Source organism: Thamnophis sirtalis, unplaced genomic scaffold (genome assembly GCF_051295495.1).
Source record: "Thamnophis sirtalis isolate CommonGarterSnake01/CBP01778 unplaced genomic scaffold, rThaSir2_p1.2 scaffold_1, whole genome shotgun sequence".
NCBI lineage: Eukaryota > Metazoa > Chordata > Lepidosauria > Squamata > Natricidae > Thamnophis > Thamnophis sirtalis.
Window position 1 is genome coordinate 27,519,570 of NW_028261381.1, and position 24,559 is coordinate 27,544,128.

At 38.6% G+C, this 24,559-nt stretch overlaps 1 protein-coding gene across 3 annotated transcripts in view; it reads left to right on the plus strand.

The window, feature by feature from the left end:
• Positions 1–24,559, plus strand: part of LOC106551485 (sodium channel protein type 3 subunit alpha) — a 90,722-nt gene that overhangs the window by 49,248 nt on the left and 16,915 nt on the right. For all 3 annotated transcript variants that reach the window (XM_087717666.1, XM_087712160.1, NM_001314072.1), the window contains 4 exon segments: positions 3,774–3,947; positions 5,905–6,261; positions 8,904–9,389; positions 22,998–23,118. In XM_087717666.1, coding sequence (XP_087573792.1) covers positions 3,774–3,947; positions 5,905–6,261; positions 8,904–9,389; positions 22,998–23,118 — 1,138 coding nt within the window.

Genomic DNA, 24,559 nt, shown 5'->3' on the forward strand with positions numbered 1-24,559 from the left:
ATTGTTAATAAGTTAATTTCTTTTATTCACTCTTGAAACTCACAATATGTTTTTTTATGAGCAAATGCCACTCTTTTAATTTTATTTAATTTAAGCCAGAGATTTGAAAATGTGCACCAAGGTATTAACTTCTATAGACAGAAATCATATATTTATCAGTTGTGGGATTCTGAAATGTTAGCAACCAATTCTCTGCCTGGTTGCTGGGTAGGCATGGCCATGGTGGGCGTGGCCTACTCAGCCTCCTGCAGCACAGCAGGGAGAGGCATTTTCACCTTCCCCAGGCTCCAGAGGCTTCTCTGAGACTCCAGGAGGGCGAAAATGGCCTCCCTGGGCTCCGGAGGCCCTTCGGATGCTGGAAATGGGCCTTTCCAGATTTTTAGTACTTCTATTAGGCCCATTTTTTGCCCTCCAGAGGCTTCCCCGAGCCTCCAGGAGAGTGAAAACAGCCTCTCCTGGACTCCAGAGGCCCTCCAGAAGCTGGAAACAGGGCTGTTTTCACACTTCCAGAAGCCCCAATTTGTGCCCTCCCAGGCCCTCTGTGTAGCCGCTGCACTTACTTGGCATCTGAAATGGGCCATGTGGAGACTTCTGGGAGGAGTGGGTGGGGTAGGGTGTAAGCGGGTCCTTACAACTATCAGTTTGCCCGAATCGTGTGTACCAGCTGAATCCCACCACTGATATTCATGCCAAAACTACATGATGATATGTGGAAGATGAATCCAGGAGGAAGACATAGAGCTTAATCCCATTTATAGATCCATATTTGTGATCTATAATGTAGAGTGTACTTTTAATCAAATGTATAGATCATTTCCATCATCATCTTAATAAATTGGAAAAGCATTAGGGGAGAATGAAGGCTTTCTGCTATAGAATAGCTGCAGGCAAGGCCTAAACCATATTCTTTCAAAACTGTGTCCTTGAAATTCAGAAGCCAAATAGGATTTCCTGCCAAACAGTTTTTGTGCTTGATTATTTTCAGTGCAGAAAAGAAAATAGAAAGGAAGAAAAACCTGTGTAGGCTTATCACATCAGGAAAAAAAATAAAGCAATAACAACCATGAATGACAAAGAAAAAACTCTTCTCTAAGCCCTGCCTCTCTCATTTTTAGAAACAATCCTAAATCACTGCCCTGCCCCAAAGTCCTTATCCTTACCTCAGACTTTTGTCCACTGAAAAATGTTTATTCTTGTTGAGAAACAGATCTGGCTTTGTCTTTTAGATATCAATAGTACAGTATTATTAAATGCCAAGAATTTGATATGGTAAATGGGCATACATTTTGGTGAGGGCTTCAGTTTGATTATTTTAGGAAAGCAGAATACAGTAAAGTATGTCATTAGAAATATATTTAAGGGGAATTTTATTCTAGTTTAGTATTTTTCCAACTTGGCAGTTTTAACATGTGTTCTGTATGCTGTTGAGGAATTCTGGGGTTGGAATCCACACATCGTAAACTTGCCAAATTTGAAAAGCACTGTTTTACACTGTATTGACCATTGGGGTTCATATGACAACCTCAGCAGTGTGCAGAGAGTGTGCAAAACATGTTCAGGGTAGCATGTAAAACTGCCTTCATGCCAGAGGTGGGTTCCTATTGGTTCGGACCGGTTTGGCTGAACTGGTAGTGGTTTGATGGCCTGGGTTGCTGGAATCAGCAGTGACCCAGGCCTGCCACACCCCTGAACCAGTTCTCCTATGAGGCCGCCATCTTGATTTTCAGTGCTGCGCATGTGCAGAACAATTGTAATTGCACAAATTTAACTTTTCTTCTTTTTTAATGTTTTGCGCATGCACAGACACCTGTGTTCAAATACGAATGTGTAGATCATCTAACCACTGAAGCACAGCATTGCTTATATTTTAAAAATCAGATACTGGACTGGTATATGGCCTCAGCTTACAGCCAGTAGCAATGGGATCTTCAGTTTGACATGGGACCCTGAAGTCACACTTAGAGGAGGATAGTATGCCGCATTTAGATAGCGAGTCCAGGCAGATGCCATGTGGGGTGATATTCTTATTCAGGACTAGCTGATAACTGCGCTGCCTGGGTATTTATTTATCCCAACCTTCCTTCCATGAACGTCGCCACAATTTCTAATGTTGGATTTTCCCCCTTAACAGAGGGAGCCCCCTTGTGGAGTACTGTGAAGCCGTTACCATGGCAACTCCAGTGTACTTGACAGTAGTCATTTTAAGGCAATATGGTAGAACCCATTTTAAGGCACAACAGGCTGTATCTGAACAGAACATACACCCCAAAGGGTGTTAGGGGTGTCCTACCCCCCACAGTATTTGTTTCCAGAGAGTAATTTGTACCACGTTTGATTGAAATTACTCAAGGCGTTCCACAGCACTTGACAGTAGAAGTCATTTTAAGGCACAACAGGCTGTATCTTAACAGAACACACACACCGAAGGGTGTTAGGGGTGTCTTACCCCCATAGTATTTGTTTCCAGAGAGTAATCTGTACCAAGTTTGGTTGAAGTTGCTCAAGGCAATTTCACACACACACACACACACACACACACACACACACACACACAGAGAGAGAGAGAGAGAGAGAGAGAGAGAGAGAGAGAGAGAGAGAGAGAGAGGGATTTTAATATATACAGAAAATTGTCCATTGTTGGTGCGGTAGTTCAAAGCCTGGCACTTTTTTCGTGGGGTAATTTATATTTCTATGTCTAGGTGTTCAGCAACCCATTTGGCTTTCCATTGGGAATCTATGTTAAAGTTGTTGGGCAGATGTTGTGAAAGTGTCAATGGGAGCTTTAGGAATTTGAGTCTTCAAGCTGATAAATGAGGAAGGTCGCCAGTGAACTGGTTGGAATGAGTTGTTTATTACAGTCATTGACTATAATAAATATATTTCTTTTTATTCAACGAACATTACAGTGAAGTATGATGGTTTACTTCTATAAAATTTAAAACAAATCATATTAAACCAAGTGCTTTTTTTAAATAAGAAATTAAATAAGAAATTTATTTAATCTAATAAATTATTTCTTCATCATCTAAAATCTCTGCAGAAATTACAATTTTAAAAAAGGATGAATATATGCTGTGGGCGGGAGTGTACATTTTTAACCTACTTTTCTATATATAAAATGCAATGCAGAGAACACAGCTAATATTCCTCCCTCTTCCTGTTTTCCCCACAACTATAACCCTGTGAGGTGGGTTGGGATGAGACAGTACAACTGGTTTAAACTCATCCAACTGGCCTAGAACTCAGACCCCTTCTCTCTTTATCTCTCCCTGTCTCTCTTTCTCTCCTTCCATCCATCCTGTTTATATCTTCAGAGTTCAAAGCAGATTACCACAAACCTTTAGGAAAGGTTGGGTTGGGTCTCCCATTTTCTACTCTCCCATTCCAAGGATGTTAAGCATAATGCCCTTGGAATGTGAGATACAGTACATAGATATGCAATGCTTAAGAAAAGAGTTCTCTATTAGCAAATGTATATAATTTGAAAGCATTTAAACCTGTGTATTAGTATCTCTGCGATGCTATACCTCTATAGCAAGCTGTATCTGCATTTTCTATCAGGAGGAATTATAGTTTAGTGGAAGAATAGATGCTTTCTGTGCCAAAGAACTTGGATTTTATATTTAGCATATTTTCATACAAGGCCACAACTCTGAATACCGATCTAGATGTACTAATGTTCTGCTTCAATATTAAAAAATGTTTCTTGCATGAAGTACTTGCTTTAATTTCAAAACATCATAAATCATACTTAAACTGATGTTTGCATATAGGTTTTCACTGGGATCTTCACTGCAGAGATGATCCTCAAAATAATTGCCATGGATCCTTATTATTATTTCCAAGAAGGCTGGAATATTTTCGATGGCATCATAGTCAGCCTGAGTTTGATGGAGTTGGGTCTTGCAAATGTGGAAGGGTTGTCTGTTCTAAGATCCTTCAGATTGGTAAATATATCAAGAAATATATATATTTTTTAAACCAAATTCCATGCCTTTATAATTCACAAACAATATCAGCATAGTCACAATGAACTGTAAAACTCTTGAATGTTTGTCTTTATACTACTGTTTCAAAAATTATTTTGTAAAGCTTATAATGATATCTCAATGGTCAACTGAATTTAAGGATGCTAATGAACAGTTTCTAATCTCGGCTAGGTACAGTATGCTCCTAGAAACCATGCACTGTAGTCATATTCCAGAGACTGAAAAAAACTTATAATGTCCCTTAAAAAGATCAAAAAGTGCTCCTACAACCATTAATAATAAAAAAGGAAATCTGAAGCAGCCATTATTCAAGCAAAAGGAGTTTTCATAGTTTACAATTATTAATTTTAATATGGTTTTTGAACCTAGATAATGTTCAGAGTAGCTCAAAACAATGCTAGAAGAATGCAAATGTTTTTGAAAAATGAATTTTAATTTCTGTATCTGGTAAAAACAAGAAACTGAACAAAAATCTTGATCTATGAACTTCAGAAACAATGGCTGAGATTAATTGATCAATAGCTCCATACACTTGTTTAAGTACAGTTTATGTTATTATGCAAATGCCCCTCTTAAAAATAAGAAATAACATGAGAACTACCTTCCCTATTTCAGCGTAAATTAAAATATGTTTCTAAATATTGCTCTCAGATTTCAAGAAATCACCTCTTACTGATCTTTGGCTTATATTTCATCAAATGTATTTAAGTAAGTAGTGGGCACTTCTAGTAGTAGGAGCATCGGATCATGCCTATGTTTGGCCTATGGACTGATTTTCTCTATCAGTGGTAACGTGATTATATCCCATTGAGTACTGTACAATAGTGAAGGAAGATTTTGCTGGAGTAGCGTGGCTGTTTGGGAATAAAGAAGGAATTTAAGCCAATTCCAGGATTAAAGGTAAAGGTTCCCCTTGCACATATGTGCTAGTTGTTCCCAAGCACTAGGGGATGGTGCTCATCTCCGTTTCAAAGCCGAAAATCCAGCGCTGTCTGAATATGTCTCTGTGGTCATGTGGCTGGCATGACTAAACACCAAAGGGGCACGGAACACTGTTACCTTCCCACCAAAGGTGGTTCCTGTTTTTCTACTTGCATTTTTTACGTGCTTTCAAACTGCTAGGTTGGCAGAAGCTGGGACAAGTAACAGGAGTTCACTCCATTACGCGGCACTAGGGAATTCAAAATGCTGAACTGCCGACCTTTCTGATCAACAAGCTTAGCGTCTTAGCCACTGAGCCACCACGTCCCTTATTTCCAGGATTATGGAACATCATTTCTTAAGATGCAGGAAAGAATTGAATGTATGGTGATTTCTAGGTGACATAATAGAGAGAAAATAGTGCATTTTGTTTTATTTTAAAGGAGTTCCTTACCTAAATCCTTTCCCTGATCTTCAGTCTCCATTTAAGAATTACTCCAATTATTGTTTCTTGGTTCATATGTATACTTTAATACTATTCCTTTTTCTCTAAACATTTTTCTGTTTTTTCTTTATTGTGTGTTTTAATAAACACTGTTTAATAACCTAAATGCTGTTTTGAATCTTGAGTGACACTTGGAAAATATTGGGCTTAAATAGTAAACTCACTTTGGGAGTGAGGACATTACGAAGCAGCATAGTTCTTTCTTCCTCTAATATTTCTTTTTCTAAATTGTGATGTAAAACAGGGGTCCCCAACCAGTCCGTGGCATGCTGGTCCACGCATGCCGTGGCAACGGGTCCACACAAACAAGCAAAGCCCCATCCATGGGATGCAGGGAGCATGCAAAACCACACCCCCTCTGGTCTGTGGAAAAACCTCTCTCCACAGAACCGGTCCCTGGTCCCAAAAAGTTGGGGGCTGCTGGTGTAAAAGATATCCCCAAATAATTTTGAATATTAATAATTGTGTTTCTTTACTTCTGGTTTTCAGCTTCGTGTTTTCAAATTAGCAAAATCCTGGCCAACGTTAAATATGCTGATCAAAATTATTGGCAACTCTGTTGGTGCTTTGGGAAATCTGACTTTGGTCCTGGCCATCATTGTCTTCATTTTTGCTGTGGTTGGTATGCAGCTCTTTGGTAAAAGCTACAAGGAATGTGTGTGCAAGATCGCAGAAGATTGTGAACTCCCTCGCTGGCACATGAATGATTTTTTCCACTCTTTCTTGATCGTGTTCCGAGTTCTTTGCGGAGAATGGATAGAAACCATGTGGGACTGTATGGAGGTTGCAGGCCAAACCATGTGCCTTATTGTTTTCATGTTGGTCATGGTGATTGGAAATTTAGTGGTGAGTGCTCTGCATTTTTATATCCAAGACACTAACTGTGTGTTATCAATAGAAAAGTCACTAGACTGAAGATTGGTTTAATTTCTTCTTAGGCTTTACACAACCCCCCTCGATGTGAATGCATTTAGCATAACTGATTATTGAAAGCATAAATTAGCTCCTGGGGAGAAAATGGACTTTTCTCTGCAGTATGCAAAAACATGGAAGGAAGAGAATCAGAACTGGGTACTCACCCTGCAATGCTCTCTTCAAGTTGTTCTTCCAAAATTAAAGAAAGTATTGACCCAATGCAGTCTGACTTTACTGAATCCACCGTCGTCCTGCATCAGAACAAAACAGTAGGCAGCAGTTTGGAAGAAATATTTTGTGATGATAAACTTGAAATTGTGTCAACACACACACATGCACCAGCAAGAGTTAAACGAAGTAAGGAAGTAAGGGCATGCATCAACTGAAATCTGCAATATATTTATACATTACAGCATTTATTGGGACTATTTCTGCTATTACCTACAAAAGAGTGCAATATTCATTACTTATGAAAACTTCTTAAGCGGTAGCCTAGATGAAGAGCCTATTAATTTGTTAACTGTTTTAAAATTAAAGGTGAACATAAGGCAGGAACATAGACATGCTTTCATCCTCCATTTAATTAGTTGACTTTAATTATGTACATGTTTAACTTTGCCTTCATATAGGGTACAGGTAGTCCTCGACTTAAAACCACAATTGAGCCCAAAATTTCTGTTGCTAATTGAGACATTTGTTAAGTGACATTTGCCCCATTTTACGACCTTTCTTGCCACAGTTAACTGCATTTGTTAATTTATTAACAAGGTTGTTAAGTGAACGTCCCCATTGACTTTGCTTGTCAGAAGTTTGCAAAAGGTGACCACATAATATCAGGATACTGCAACTGTCATAAATATGAGTCAATTGCCAAGCATTTGAATTTTGATCATGTGATCAAAATGGAGATGTTGCAAAGGTCATAACTTCAAACGGTCACTAAATGAACTGTTGTAAGTTGAGGACGACCTGTAGCTAACGCTTTTTTCACATTTGCTTGATTTAGCTTTCAAATATACTGGCTGACTGACCACAGGAGTTTTGTTTGAATGATCTCCTAAAAATCATTCCGATAGCAAAAGAAGCAAGCCATCACACAGTGTGAAAACAACTTGTCTCATTAAGAGCCAGAAACAGCTAAAAGATCAAAAGGGAGCTCTTGACTATATGACAGCAGTTCCTTTTTCTGGATGCTTTAAAACTTTGTTTAAAAAACATGACTGCCCTATATAAGATTTTGCCTATTTAGAGAAATTGGGAAAATAAAACAGATAAGAATGAAACTGCTTTGTTTGATTAGATCAAACTTTGTTGCATAAGGACCAACTAGATATTTTATGTATAGTACTGTGTTAATAGTATTAATAAAAGAATACACAAATCAAAGCAGAATAGGAACATCAATAAATATGTGGAGTGTATTGATTCTAATTACTGTTCTGCAGACTAGGGTATATATAGTGAGGTCCTCAGAATGGAATGTACTGATTAAGAGGTGTCATATTTTTAATGTTTCCCAGGTTAAAACTAACACAACAAAACTATGTTCCAATCATAAACCACCCAAATTCACTGGGAATTGGGTAGCATATGAATTTAATGTTTTTATTAAAAATATTATAGCACAAAGCAAGGAGACCAGAACTTTGGGTGTTCTATTTTTTAACCCACCGAAAATTGGTGTGTATGTTTCATTTATTTATTTTACTAGCTGGATACCCGTGCTTCGCTACAAAACTATGTGATCAGGTTTGATAAATTGACACTTAAAGATTGAAAATTAATATAGGATATGTAACTCTTTAGTATCAGAGTGTGTTAATATAAGGCAACTGGCAGTTGGAACAGATTTCTTTTCATGTGGGGAGGGGGAGTAGAATGTCTAAATTCCCAGCCCGCAAGCTGTATGAGTCATGTGCTGGCCACACCCATATAAGGCAACTGGCAGGCAACAGAGTTCCTTTCAGGTGAGGAGGGTGAGTAGAATATCTAACTCCTTAGCATTGATGTGTGTTAACATAATACTGTATAAGAAATACTGATGATCTGATGGTCATTTTGAAAAATCCTTTCTTAGCGAACACCTAAAAGCCAAGAGGAACATATGTCCTGAATTTCAAGTTTGTAGGCTTTACAGTTCTGGAGATTTCGTGATGAGTGAGTGGTATTTGATGAGGTTTTGGAGAATTAAGAATTAAGAATTAAGATAAATGTCACAGTTCACTCCATTTCTGATTTCTGCTAACCATGAAGGTGAGACTGGCCCTTTGGGATGTTGCTGATGAATACATTTAAACACAGCAAATAATGGAGGTCTGGAACTGAAGTAGCTCATAGTATTCTGTACCTCACCTCTGTTTTTCCTGATATAACGTACTGATGAACTAACACCTCTCAGACCATTATTCATTCCGGCTGATGAATACAGTATAGAAGACTAAGAAAGAATATTTGAACCTCTTTCATAAGCAAGGTTCCTTTTCCATGGTTGTCATTTTTTCTTGCTATAAAACTTACTTTTATATTTAAAAAAAACTCATCTGCATTTGATGCTTTCCTTCTTTGTCTTTTAGGTATTAAACCTGTTTCTAGCCTTGCTCCTGAGCTCCTTCAGTTCAGACAATCTTGCTGCTACTGATGATGATAATGAGACGAACAATCTCCAGATTGCTGTGGCGAGGATTCAGAAAGGAATAGATTACATTAAGAAAAAATTGGGAGAAATTGTCCAAAAAGGCACAGTTAGAAAGCAGAAAGCTATAGACGATATCAAAGTCCTTGAAGAACTAAACCACAAGAAAGATGTCTACATTTCCAACCACACCATGGCTGAAATAACTAAGGATGTTAATTATCTGAGAGATGGAAATGGAACGACCAGTGGTTTAGGAACAGGCAGCAGTGTGGAAAAATATATTATTGATGAGAATGATTACCTGTCATTTATAAACAATCCAGGCCTTACTGTAACTGTACCAATCGCAGTGGGAGAGTCAGATTTTGAAAATATAAACACAGAAGAATTTAGCAGTGAATCTGAGCTGGAAGGAAGCAAAGAGGTAGGCCTTCTTATATTTATAATATACATATACTATTAAGCAGAAAAATAGTGACACAAAAATATTTTAAATATGTTATGTTGAATTATTCTTATTTATGACATAGTTTAAAAGGTTAACATAGTTGTCTTTTTAAATAAAAAACTAATCATTTTTTTAAAATAATGATGAATTCGTTTTGTTATAAATTGGTATTTGCTGTATTTTTCAGACCATAAAATGCAGCTAGATTTAGAGGAGGAAAACAAGAAAAAGAACAGTTTCTGGCCTCCTTGTGTCCCGTTTTTGCCCTCCCCGGCTCCCAAAAGCACTTTGCAGGTCAAAAACAGGTCCATTTTTGTCCTCCCGAACCCCCCGGGCATCCTGTTTTTGCCAAAAACATGCCCACTTTTTGGCCTGCAGAGTGCTTCTAGGGGCTGGGGAGGGTGAAAACACAAAATGCAGAAGGTTCAGGACTCGGAGGCCAAAAACAGACCCATATTCGGTCTATAAGAAATTATAGAAATTTTCACCCACTTTTGGGTGGGGAGTGTGTCTTATACTCCGAAAAATACGGTAACTTATACCGTACCGCTGGTGTTTGGTTTGTTCTGTGTAATATGGAACCAGATTGGTGTAGTGTTCATAGGCCAGGAACTAGTGCATTCTAGTCTCTTCTTGAATACAAGCCTTTTGAGCGTCTGAGCCCGTGGTTCTCTCTCAGACCTAGGAAGACAGCAATGACAAACCATTTCTAAAAAGGTTAGTATGAAAGCTGCATGGGTTTATCTAGGCAGCCTTAAGGAGTCAAAACAAACCATTAGACAAAGAAGAAGAGATTATAGAGTCAGTGGAGTGTATCTCCATTAATCCACAACTGTAACTTAGATCAAAGCAACCATGATAGATTGCTGGCTACTCTGAGCACAGTTCTGGAAGGAGAACTATTGAACTATTCACAGACACACACACACACACACACACACACACACACACACACACACACACACACACAGACAAAATAGCCTATTGCCATTTTTACAATTCAAACACAACAAGGTCTCCCTTATTTTATTTAGCAATAGAGATGAGCTACAACTATGGCCTAAGAGATTAACTATTAGATTCTTTTTGAACTAGTCTTCATTTTATCTTTGTGTTCATTCATAGGCCATCTCTCTATAGTAAATTCCATTTGGCTGCTATGATTTTTAGGTGTTTAACAATGAAGCCAGAGCTGATCTTTCCTTTCTTCGATGATCCAGGATTTGTATATCAATTTTAAAGACCGCATTCCCCTTCATTTTAGGCTTTCCAATACCCTTCTGCTTGTCTCCTTAAGTAGGGATTACATTATAGTAAGTATAATAGGATGTTATTCTGGAGAACCCTCAGCCATGCTAGAAAAGAAGTTCTGTATTTTTGGGGAGGGGTGGGGAAGTAAAAGCACTTTAGTCATTTTCATTCATTCTTAGTATTTTTAGTTTTAGTTAAAATTGTATTATCAAAGATTCAAGATATGAAGAATTCAGATTTTTTTACCATTTGTTTTCTTGTGTATGGAATATTTTACCCTCCTGCAAAAATGGTTGAGAAAAAAATTCAAGCACATACATGTTAGCTATTTGGGATTTGAGAAAACTGTTGACTTACTTTCATTATTTACTGAAAAAGGTTCCATAGGATCTACCATGCATGTTTCAAAAATAGTTTGGAAGAAATGCTTCAGATCTAAATACCTCAAAATTTCAGGTTTCACTTTCCACCCAATGCAATCCAGAAAGAACAGTAAATAACAGTATGTTTGGATCAGACTTGTATTTGAATATTTCTGGAATTTTGCGGTGATGGTGGTGGAGGTTAATTTTCTACATTTTTCTAACCACAGTAAGAATTATTGTGATTTTTCCTAAATCATATGAACTATTTTAGAGAGTAAAGTAGAAGCCAGAAGAACAGGGCAGAATTGAGTGAATATCTCTGCAGAACAATGCAGTCAGTAGCATGAGTGTGATGAACACGCAAGAAATAAGGAGTACACAGTAGAAATAAAACAACAATAAAGTATAAACATTTGTGTATTAACAATTTATTTCTTGGAACGTGAGAGGTAATAAGCCAAATTCCAAGCATGTTTTCTTAGAAGTTAGTACAGGTAGTCTTCGATTTACAAGACTAGTTTTAGTTCACTGTGATTTAGTTCATTGTGACCATTCAAAATTGCAAAGGCACTGAAAAAAGTGACTTGTGACCGTTTTTCACAGTTATGACCTTTCCAATATCCCCATGATCATGTGACCAAAATTCAGACATTTGGCAACTAGTTCATATTTATGACAGTTGCTGTGTCCCAAGGTCACATGATTGATCCCCTTTTGCAACCTACTGACAAGCAAAGTCAACAGGGAAGCAAGACTCACTTAACAACCGGATTAGTAACTTATCAACCGCAGCGATTCGCTTAACAATCATGGCAAGAAAGGCGGTAAAATGGGAAAAAACTCACTTAACAAATGTCTCACTTAACAACAGACATTTTGGACTCAATTGTGTTCGTAAGTTGAGGACTACCTATAATACAATATTTGTTCAGTCTTACTTCTAGATAAATATACTAGAATTGTAGCCTTATTTTAGCACATACAGTAAATAACTTAACACTGTGCAAGGCCAGCTTTCCCACTGAATTGGAAGAAAGAAATAATTTCTAGATTTCCAAGGAAAGAAAAAAATGTTCAATCCTCTTTTTATTTGTTTATAGTTAAAGAAATACTTTCATCTTGAAGAAAGTCATTTTCTTACATTTCTGTTAAAGTTCCAAACTGGGAATGACCTAATTGTAAGGGATTTTACATATTTCCCTTCTCAAAGGTCCTATATTTCTTCCTCAAAGAAAATACGTTTTTATTATATTTTTCTTTGGTGCATCTATTAATTTGGTGGTTCTGCTAATTAGGAAGAGTAGTAAAACAAAGACTAGGTGAAGCTTCCTTATAAAAACCAAAGTGAGGGAATGAACTTAATTTTTGAGCAATTTCTTATAAAGTTTAAATTAATTTCAGTGGTAGCCCATTAGAATATTCACTGGTAAAAGAGATGTGAAGAAAGGGAAGAAAAGACATTTCTGAAAATGTATGTGTTTTTTGTGATAATGGAATAATTCCATTCTAGAGACAGATATAGTTAAGTTTTGTTCCAATAATCACTTGCTGTTTAGATTCTACTTTGAAGAATTATTTAGATTAGATTGCAGTAATTTCCCTGTCACACAACCTTTTCCTGGCGCCACCATTGTTGATACCATACCAGAATGGTAGAACATAGAAGGAGCAAAAGGTCCTCCAGATTCAAGCAGGAGAAGTCAGTCTGGTTTGTTGACTGTGGCCACAATGGGTCCCTCCCAATGAATGATCTCCAGCAGCTCCTGGTTCTGGTGGTGAGCCAAGTTCTTTTTCTTCAGTGTGGATGAGGTCAAGCCAAAGACCACTGTTCTACTTTAGAATGGAGGAGGGAGGGAGTATAAATTGAGAAAACTTTCCTCATTGCTCAAGGATTACTAATGAATTGGGAGCATCATTAGCAGACAAACAAACAAACAAATAAAAGCAGTTATGTGGCATAACCCCAGTGATAAAGTATCACTCGTTCCTCATGCTTTATTTTATTCCAATAATATTGATGCCTTCGCCAACCCAGTTGTCCACAGAACAATTGGGCTACAGCAAAACCCGGCAAGTCTTTTGGAGATGATGGAACTCATAATATAAAATGTCTGTAAGCCACCAGTTTGGAGAAAGCTGATTTAAAATGTCATTAGGGCCACAGGCATTCGATCTCTCTTTTCCCTAGCTTTATGATTACATCTTTAGGTTCTCCTCCTGCTTTTTTTGTTTAACTTTTCTGAAGATGCTTCAAAGCCAGAGCAAAAGATGTGAGGTACTGTGTCATGAACTTCATTGCCTGCCCTTCTTACTTCTCACAGGGGTAAAATCAAGCTGGAGCAATCAAGAATGCAGCTCTGTTGCTTTTTAACCAGGTAGATTCAACCTATCACACCTCCTAACAGGTTATCTAAGCAAGCTATACATAATCAATTTCTGGATATTGACTGGCCTGCATGCTATATTGAGCTGTGTTTCCTTCCCTATTCATCGCAAGATAGTTCAGACATACAGCTACTCTCCGCTGAGTCTCATGACTCATCACAGCATGGTCAGGCAAGATTGGCAACCTTTACATACATTTCGATCCCGCTAACGATTTCTCTAGATTACGTTTTATTATCAACTCTTTTGAACAGCTACTGCATGTCTTAGAGGTGTTGAAAAGTAGATTAAATTGATGAGAATGTTAACTCTTTCAAAGGTCAAGAGGGGGAAAAAACAGAGCATGCAGCATTTTTAAAGCAATGAAAACAACCCCTTTTTGATTCAGCCCTTATAAATGTGTTGTGTAATTATTTATACAATTAACACAGGTGGACTTTGGAGAAACAATTTCAAATTACTAGTTTAATTGTATTCTGTTTGCTTATTCGCTTTTCTAATTTCTATTTTTATGCAGCAAGCCTTCCTACTTCTAATATCTTTCTCCCCCAGTATTTGTCTGAGTATTTTGGATTTTCATGTGTGATGTCAACTGGTGCACATTCTATACAGAAAATTAAAAAAAGAATGTTTCACTGTTTTATGAAACTGCTGCTTAGAACAAAGATTCATGAATTAACCCTAGCATTGATATGCATTTCAGTGTTGGTAGAGTGCAGTAAGTAGCAAGCTGTAATTTAAATACATACAAAATGTATTTTATAATTTAAAAATTCCAATTATATTTCTTTTCTTTTGCTAAAGAAGCAATACAGGTAGCGCCTGAGTGACATTTACTGTTTTGTGTAAGATATTTTTTATTGCTAAAAAAAGATTACAGTAAATTGTTCAGTTCAGTTTGGCAGTGGCCATTGCTAGGGAAACAGATGTTTCTATCCTACTTGTTTTTCTGAATGTCATGCTTTTAACATTAAAGAAATAAAAGTTATTTTAAGAAGGCAGTAGTTACGAGCTACTGCATAAGTACCAACATTTAAAACTATTGATAAATAGGTTAATGGTCTAAAAGGAGAACTTAAATTATTCAGAATTTAATTCTGTGTGATACAGAAGCTTTAAAACATATTTATGTGATTCAGTAATAACCAGCTCATACTAGCATATTCCCCCTGAATATGAAAAACTGCTCTTTACATTTTGAGCCAGACTAATTTCATCTCCTACAAGATTGTCCATGGTGCTTTTTCATCCTCTGGCTATATTCCCCAGTTTACAACTGGTCCATCATTTGAAAGTTTCCCTCTGTGTACCATTAAGAGAGACAAAACAGATAATGGTTATATAGTGAGATACTCTAGAATAGAGCAAGAAAATTGCTTTTGTAATGTCTAGATTTGAACAAGCAAAGTGATTAACTCTTATTTTCATAGAAAGTGCTAGTCTCAGCCTTATGGACTTTTAACAGTGGCTAGGGTTTTCTCTTTTTTTAGACTTGGTGTATGCAGTTATATACATGTTATATGCAGGCTACTAATTAAGTGTTTCACTTGCTTCAGAGATAAGGAACAATATTTAATAAAAAGTGAGAAACTTTTTGTCTTGCTCAGAAATCAATTCAAAATCTTAAAAATAGTCAAGGGACGGGGCTGAAATGCGAAGAACGAGGGTAACTGTTTCCTGCAGGTTTGTCAAGTCATGAAGCAATTTAGAATACTCAAACAGTACGAGATGACTTATTCCTAATAATTTATAATGGCTGAATCCCTTTGTTTATTTGAATGTCATTTGACTCATAAAGTGGTTTGTAAAGCTTTAACATTTGTAAAATAACCTGCTCCTGCTCCCATTGAGGTAACATAAAGCAAAAATAAAATGAGAGCAAGACTGGGTCCGAAGTGAATGCTTTAATAATAGAAATGGGCTCTCTTAACATGCTGTGGGGCAAAGCTTGTGTGAATTGGCCTTACCTGGGCAAACAGATATGGGCAAAAAAAAAAGAGTTTCTCTAAAATCCAAGAGAGATCTTTAAAATGGATGTCCCATTGCTATCTATGCCGATTTTGACTGCACCTGTGTTATGTAACGTTCGTAAAGCATCTTTTTTTTTAAAAAAAAAAGTGAAGTTGGATTTCTCTCTGTCTTGGCACAGTTTCACTAATATTGCACAGGCTTCTGCTCTAATCCAGCATGTTGTTTTGCTGATCCAGGTCTTGGGAATGCTGCCTATTAAACAAATGCCTTCCAGTGTACTCTTGAAGATAATTAAGATGTTTCTTCCTTATATATGCAGAGTTGTGTGTCATAGAGAATAGTTGGATAACTTTTCTTAAACTTTTAATATTTTATGCAGAAGGGTTTGAGTATCTTATAATAAGAGACAATCTTATCCTGAACCCTTCCTTCCTTCCTTCCTTCCTTCCTTCCTTCCTTCCTTCCTTCCTTCCTTCTCTCCCTCCCTCCCTCCCTTAATTCCTTAATTCCTTGATTACTCTATGTATGTGGGCCTTTGGATTCAGGTATTTCCTGTGAGTTAGAGTTTTCCCTTTTTCCTTTATAAAAATATTGTTCTATTTTCAGGATCTTAACTTCTGACATACTACAAATTGCATTGTAGGTGAGAATAATGAGGTATATTACAATAGGTCTGATATTGCTGATATTATTTCCCACTGGAGAAAATGAAAAAGTCCAGTTCACATGTATTATGAATTATTGCTCCCCATGTCATAAATCGGTTGCTGCAACTCAAGACCCCCTTCAGCTATCTTTCTTGATTTCCTAAACTTTAAAAGATAACTAGCAAAAGCCCATACTTTGAGCGAAGATCAATTCCTTGTGCCATCCTAGTTCTTAGGCCTAAAGAACCAAAAACAAGGCACGGAGTTATTTCTGAGTTGTTCCTTTATGGTTGTTTGTCTATAAACAGAATGTTGCCAGACTAACCCAATTATCTGCAATAACTATGGATCTACTCTCTGAATTACTAGGGAGAATCCAACTTTGCTCTCTTCTTGCCTATTGGACATTCCAAGTTCTCTGGTCTTTGTGCCCTCTGGGAAAGAGCTGCTCTCTCCTTTGACTCCTGACTACATTCTACAACACTAATTTAGGGAAACATGATTTATTTTGTCTCGGGTTTTGGAATCAGATATAATTAGAAAACATACTTGGAGATTAGAGAGCCACGGTGGTGCAGTGGTTAGAGTGCAATACTGCAGGCAATTTGGCAGTTCTAATCTCACCAGGCTCAGGATTGACTCAGCCTTCCATCCTTCAGAGGTGGGTAAAATGAAGACCCAGATTGTTGGGGGCAATATGCTGACTTTGTAAACCGCTTAGAGAGGCCTGTAAAAGCACTATGAAGCGGTGTATAAGTCTATTGCTGTACTTTGATTTTGACTCATCTTCACCAACCATAAGTTTAAAAAGCAAATTTTTAATCAATATGGATGTCAGTGGAAATGGTGGTTTGTTTAAAAACAAAAACAGATATCCTGATTGCAAAGGTAGAAGGGGAAGAGAGTAAACTGCAACTTTTTTAAATGATTAAATGTACTTCTCTTCTGGTACATCTCAACTGGAAAACTAAATTGAGATGTTTGTAGATTTTAAATATGAGGCATATAGTATGTCTAAATAATATAAATAGCATTTATTATTTGGAGGCATATCCAGGTCTAGGGCATCGGTACTATTACCGTACTGGTATTTCTTCATCATCTTTTGAAAATGTCCTCAACAGTATCAGCTGAAAAATTTATTAATAGAAAGGAATTAACATTTAAAAAGTGGATCACTAAAGAAATATAGTGTATTAAGAAATGAACAGGATATTTTATTGTTCCGAAAATAAAACAATACTGTATTGCTATTAAAATGTTGAGTACAATGCAGTTGGGGAAAGAGCATGGGAAAAAAACGTTGAGCATCTCTTCCACATAGCTGTAGCTGCGCATGCTGGCGGATCAAATGCTCCCGTAACATTAAAAAAAAAAAATCCTAAAGTTTCCCAGAAATTATGGCAGAAAAATATATCCATTTCTACAAAACATAAAATATAAACATCAAAAAGATTCCTGCTTATCTGGGTGTTGACTTTAGCCATCAATAGACGCATAGAAATAAAGCATATTTACACACCATTCAAAAGAGACAATCAAAAAGCTAAAGAAACAAAGACTATATCCTCTTTAGTAGCGGACACCAAGATAAACATGAATTAATACCAGGCAAACAATAAAGCAGAAAACAATGCCCTTATCAAGAAACTTCCAGGGAGCAAACTACAACCCTTCCAAAACTGGCAGGGCAAGCCAATGTATAATATAAATGGAAAGCAAATCCCAAACTCATTCACCTTAATGATGGTACCTAATTGGATAATGAAACATCTCCAAGCAAACAACCAAGCCCAAAGAGCACCAAGGATTCTTTAAAATACTTTAGCCAGAAGGTCTGTGAGTATGCTTGGCACCACCTTACCATAGTTAGAAGGAAAACAGATTTGCTAGAAAAAAAAGGTGCAACATTGCATTAAAATCTGGTTAACCAGAGGTGAATAAGCTGAGATTCCAAGGCGTTTATCTGGTTCACAAATGCAATCTGAAAGTTGTGACCAAATCACAATCTTAATGCAACATCAACAATTCTTAAATGCATGTCTGGAAAATATAAGTAATATATTGAATCAAACTTAATTTTTATCCTGATTCCATGCATTACTCTTTGGAATGTATCTCCATGGCATATCACCCAAAGACTAAATATAGTCCTTAGCTTGCAGAAATTGTACCTTCTTCATGTAACATGTCTGTATTAATCCTTTCACTAAAACTCCTCAAACCCAAGAATGTGGTATGACTTTAGTTTGGAAGCATTCATATAGCCCCATTTTCTTTGCACACCTTGGTCTCCCAGTTCTGGGATGAATATAAGAACAAAGTACTAACTGTTCCCAAACAGTGTGTGAGAACTCAAGTCCACAGGTTTTCCAATTTGCCAAAGGGGGAGGAGGGGTGAGGGGGAAAATATTAAGTCATAGGGATATATAAATAAGAACTAGTTTTTATTCAGTAAAAGGAGGATTGAAGCAACACATATTAACTGCCAAATAAAACATGAGGGAATTGAATTCTATTACTCCTGGTTCTTAAATAGTATAGTACCTTAGCAGGCGTGGGGTGGATTCCCTTAGCATCAATCAAGAATCCTAGAAATTCCACTGGGGGTACCCCCAATTGACACTTACTCTTCTTAAGACACAACCCTGCTTCTCTGAAGCAAAGCAAAACGGCTCGTAATTTGATGACAAGATCTGCTTTATCTTTAGCAGCCAGCAGTATGTCGTCATCAAGCCCTTGGAGCAGGCGCTCCATTAAACATTGGAATATGCCAGGAGCCACGCAGACTCTAAACTGGAGTCTACGGCATCTGAAGGCTCCCTTGTGGGTTACAATGGTTTGGGCATTGGCAGTAGACTCATCAACAGGTAACTGTTGATAAGCCTGTGCATGTCCAATTTTGCAAAATCTGTCCCTGTCCCAATGAATGCAGTAAATGTTGCACTACTGGAACAGGGTACGGATTAGATTGTAAGGCCTTATTCAAAGTTGACTTGTAATCAATGCAGATCCTGATGGACTCGTCGACCTTCACAGGGGTGACTATAGGGGTCTCCCACTGTGAATGATCAACGGGTTCCAGGATTCCTTGGCTGATCAACTTATTTAATTCTGCCTCCACTTTTGCCCTAAGCGCGAAAAGAACTCTCTGAGCTTTTAAGTGAATTGGCGCAACAGTAGGGTCTAAATTTAGTGTAATAGGGGTGCCCTTATAATTACCAAGTGTCCCCCTCAAACACATCTGCAAACTCTTTGGATAGTTCATCAAAGTCATCAGAAACAGTCGATGCGTGGATGCCCGCAATAGTCAGGCCCAGGGGCTCAAACCAGTCAATGCCCAAAAGGCTAGCCAGTGGATTGGCCACCACAATTAGCGGCAGGTGACTTCAGAACTCATTGTGCTCTATCAACACCGAGACCTTTCCGAACACTGGAATTGAGTTGCCTTGATAATCGCAGAGACGGCAGCTGTAAGGAAATAAAGAATCTTTAGCAATGGCTGGCATCAGCTGTTTCAGAGTGGACCAGGAGATAATGGTTTTAGTTGAACAGGTATCGATTTCCATTTTGCATGGAGAACATTCAATCTGCACCGTGAGGAATTATTTTTTAATTTCCTGTGGAACGCACATCCCACACTTCTTGGGAGGGGGGGTCGTCGTCCACCATGGCACAGAATGCTCTAGGGTGCCGGGTTGCCCAGCATTATTCCTTTCTGGATAGGCATCACTTGCTTGGCCGGGCCCAGGCAGGATAGCCTGGCATACGTTCGCCAAATGGCCTTTTTCCCCACAGCGGCAGCAGGTGGCTGTTTTAAAACGGCAAATTGATCTATTGTGGTTGCCACCGCAACTTAGGCAACCATTCTGGGGAAATTTGGCGGGCCATCCAGTTCCTGTCGCTCTGGTTTTCAGGTGGGCAATCTCATCGTAGTCATCAAATAACTCCCCTTCAGGACTTTCTTGCTGGTTGACCACAGCTGATTGGGGCCCTGAGGTGGCAGCCGCCATGTAACACTGGATCTGGGCCGTAGATCTTTCGGCCATTTCAGTGGCCCTTGCCTCATCTACTGCAATTTGGAGGGTGAGCTCAGATTTAGCCAATAGCCTCCGTTGTAGTTGCAGGTCCCTAATGCCACACAAAAATTGCTCCACTAGTGCGTCCTCTAATTCAGGGAACTGGCAATTGATTGCTTCTTTGCGTAGCAATGCCACGTATTGGCTTATCAATTCTCCCTCTCTTTGTATACCTTGTCTAAAGCAGTGGTTCTCAACCTTTCCAATGCCACGACCCTTTAATACAGTTCCTCATGTTCTGGTTACCCCTAACCATAAAATTATTTTCGTTGCTACTTCATAACTGTAATTTTGCTACTGTTATGAATCGTAATGTAAATATCTGATATGCAGGATGTATTTTCATTATTACAAATTGAACATAATTAAAGTATAGTGATTAATCTGCCAATCTTGGTTTGGGAGAAGATCAGCCAGGTTGGGATTTTCCAGGATAAAACGACCTCCCTGCCTGCCTCCAGTAGCAGTTCGTGGTTTACACGAGTTTCACTTTATTAAGTTAACTTTTTTTACATTCCATTACCCACCCACCCACCCACCTCTTTCTTTCTTTCTTTCTTTCTTTCTTTCTTTCTTTCTTTCTTTCTTTCTTTCTCTTTCTTTCTTTCTTTCTTTCTTTCTTTCCATTCCTCTCTCCTTCCCTTTTCTTTCTTTCTTTCCTTCCATTCTTCCCTCCCCTTTCTTTCTTTCTTTCTTTCTTTCTTTCTTTCTTTCTTTCTTTCTTTCTTTCTTTCTTTCTTTCTTTCTTTCTTTCTTAAGAATCGTTACAACCAGGCATGGAACTGCGTAGCGGTTAATTCGTGCGAGCAATCAATTTAACACAGATTAAGAAGTTGCCCTTTAAATGGGATTTTAAATGGAGGCTTAAGCTACATGGAAGGAATGGGTGGGCGGGGCCTGTCCTCCCCTCCGGCCTCTCCTGCCAGCCCTTCCTGGGGGCCAAAAAGTTTCTGAGTTCAGTTTAGCCCACAGGACAGGACTGGGGGCAGCAAAGGCAGCGTCCAGGCCCAAGGCAGCTTGAATCCCGGCATGTGCCTGCCTGGATGAGAGCCCATCCCACTGGCTGAAGCAGGTGGCCCGACTACCCTGCCGGTGTCCTGCTCTCCGGGTGCCTTCAAGCCCCTGTGCAGGCGGCTGGGCTGAAGCGGCACTGCCTACTGCGCTCGCTTCAGATGTCCATCGGAGCCGAGGTTGATCTGCCACCCAGAAGAACCTGTCTCCCCCTTCAGCTCCTCGGCCTTTCCCTGGCATGGAGACCGGGCGGGGTGGCATCTGAGTTGCGCCCGGAGCCGGGAGGAGGCTGCTTTGCCACCTGGCATTCTTCATGACCTGCACTTCAGGACGCGCTCCTGAGCATGGGCGACGCCGGTGGAGATGGATGGTCTTAGGCAACCCCTGTGAAAGGGTCGTTCAAACCCCAAAGGGGTTGCAACCCACAGGTTGAGAACCCCTGGTCTAAAGGCATGTCTCCTCGGAATCTCCTCGGGTTGGCGCATAGTGATTTTTTAATTTAGTCAACAACAGCTCCCACAGCACTGTACTCACTGGCATAGGAGCCAACAGCGCACTGGCTGTGCCAAACATATCCAGCCCACAGGCACTAAGAAAGAATCCCTTCTTCCTGTCACTATTCACCTCAGTAAGATCATTAGCGATTATGAAGCACTCAAATAGCTCAATAAATGGTTCCCAGAATTCTTTCTCTGCGCTGAACGGTGCGAAACTAGGTACAGCCGACATTTTTTTGAGGCGGAGACTTATGGCGCTAGTCACGGTGGCTGAGGAAATTAAAATCCCATCCACATCGCCAGTTTTGCATATTCTGTGAGAAGGAATAACTGACTGAGGCGAAGATCAATGCAACAAGAACCATTTAATAGGAACCAGCTGGAATGACAGAACAGAACTCTCCAGTTTGACAGCTATTTATATAGCTCCTGTCAAATCAGCAACCAATCAGAACATGAACTGTTTCCCGCCTGAACACTCCCCATTTCTCAGCCAATGGAACTCATCCACAGTCTTGATTGACACATAAGACACAACATATACAGATCCAGGAATAAAATTGTCAATTTCAATTTTTAATTGCTGTCTTCAAGCTCAGAATTTGTCTTGTTCTTCCAATCTGTATCTTCAGAATTTCTCTTATTATTGCTCCAGTCTTTTCCAGAACTCCGGGTAATTCAGCATTTCCATAAGTTAGAAAAGATTGTGGCCTAGATATTTCAAAAAGTGATGCGTTCCACAGGGCACTTCACACCTGCAGTTGCACAAACAAAGTCCATGTGCTAAAAATGATGTGCAAAGACATGCTGTTGTTAGATTCCCCCCCGCCCCATGCAGCTGAATTAATCTATTTTGGCAACAAGGTTTAAGGATTATATTTATGCTAGATTTTCAGACTATAGCTCAACAGCCTATAATTTGATAATATGTGGGTATTAATATATTAATGATATCAGGAACTTAATTTGCTAATTTTCTGTTTGTTTGTTTTTCTGTGAAATTAGCAAGGAACAGTTGGACAACATGCCATTTTCTATCATTCTGTCATTTTCTTCTGTAGTATTCAGCAGTCCTGAAGGTAGCTATCAAGTGTCTGGTTTCATTAGGAGGGATATAATTGATATTGTTGCATATTTTTCTTTACAATATGGTGATATTATTTATGAAATATGAATTGCCAGATAGAGATGTTTGTCAGCAGCATTTCTGGTGAGTAAACATAAATGCAGGAGCAATATTCATGTTAAATTATTTACTGCTTTGGACGATTACTGTAAAATTGAGTAGAGACCTCCATCAGTATGGTCTTTGAGCGATGATAAACTTATAGGGGAAAGGAAAAAAATGCAAACTTTTCTGTGTGGTTTTTATTTCCAGAAGATAAATGCCACCAGCTCATCTGAAGGCAGTACTGTGGATGTTGCCCTGCCAGGAGAGGGGGAGCAGGCAGAGATTGAACCCGAAGAAGCTCTTGAGCCTGAAGCCTGTTTCACGGAAGGTAACAGGGTATTTCTGAGCCTGGCTTCCTAGGAATGGCCATTTTGTGAATGAGATCCCTGCACAAGCTGGGCTGGCTTCTAAGCACTAGCAGTCAGATTTCATTCTCACCCATTATGTGGCATTGGTACCTTTGACAATAACTTACAGAGACGTTGCTTGATTTTCTCAAAAAGGATAGGCCAACTTAAGGCATATATATATATATATATATATATATATATATATATATATGTGTGTGTGTGTGTGTGTGTGTGTGTGTGTGTGTGTGTGTGTGTGTGTGTGTGTGTGTGTGTATGTGTGTGTGTGTATATATATATATATATATATATATATATATATATATATATATATATATATATATATATATATATATATATATATATATATATATAATGTTTTCTGAGGTTTTCGCGGGTGTTAGTATGTAGGTCTCTAGTTGTTCGGGTTTTCTCCCGCGTAGAATTGGAGATGTCTTGGCGACGTTTCGACGAAGTCACATTCGTCATCTTCAGGCTGCTGCTGACTACTTCAGGTTTGGTGTTTCCAGGAGTAGTGGAAACACCTACTCCTGGAAACACCAAACCTGAAGTAGTCAGCAGCAGCCTGAAGATGACGAATGTGACTTCGTCGAAACGTTGCCAAGACATCTCCAATTCTACGTGGGAGAAAACCCGAACAACTAGAGACCTACATATATACACACACACACACATACATACATACATACATACATACATACATACATATAAATAATATCTCTTTAAATCCATTCAGATGTTTCTTCCTCCACAGGGAAAAAAAAGAACTATTTTCCATGAATCTGAAAGTAACTTAGAAAAGAAACGTAGGAGAGAAATTGAATGAAAGAAAAGTGAAGTACTTACCCTAACCCTAACCCCAAACATTGCTTCCTCCTCCATTCCACCAAATCCTCTTTTCAGGAGAATAAACACTTTCTTGAAAGAACAAAACAAAAATAAATTAGTGAGTCATATATTCCAAAGTCTGGGCATAATCAGCTTTAAAAAAAAAATGTCTGGATGTATTTTCTCAAATACAATCTCTCCCTGGAATGTCATCTTCTGCTTCCAAAAACATTTTTGGAACCACTTTGTGAAAAATTGAAATCCAGAAACCAAAGCCTGTCCAAGATACTAACTGTGAGAAAGAAAAAATGATGCCCCATCCATCTTCTATGGTAAGAAACTGACTGGACAGACAGAATAGTTTTATTTCAGTAGTAGTTGATAACCCGGCATTGCCCGAGTATTTATTTATAGGGGGGAAATGTTGAGACCAAATGTAATTTGTTGGATTTTTCCCCTTACCAGAGGGAGCCCCCTTGTGGAGTACTGTGGAGCTGTTACCATGGCAACTCTACTGCGCTGTACAGTAGAAGGCATTTTACGGCAGTACCGTAGAAGCCATTTTAAGGCACA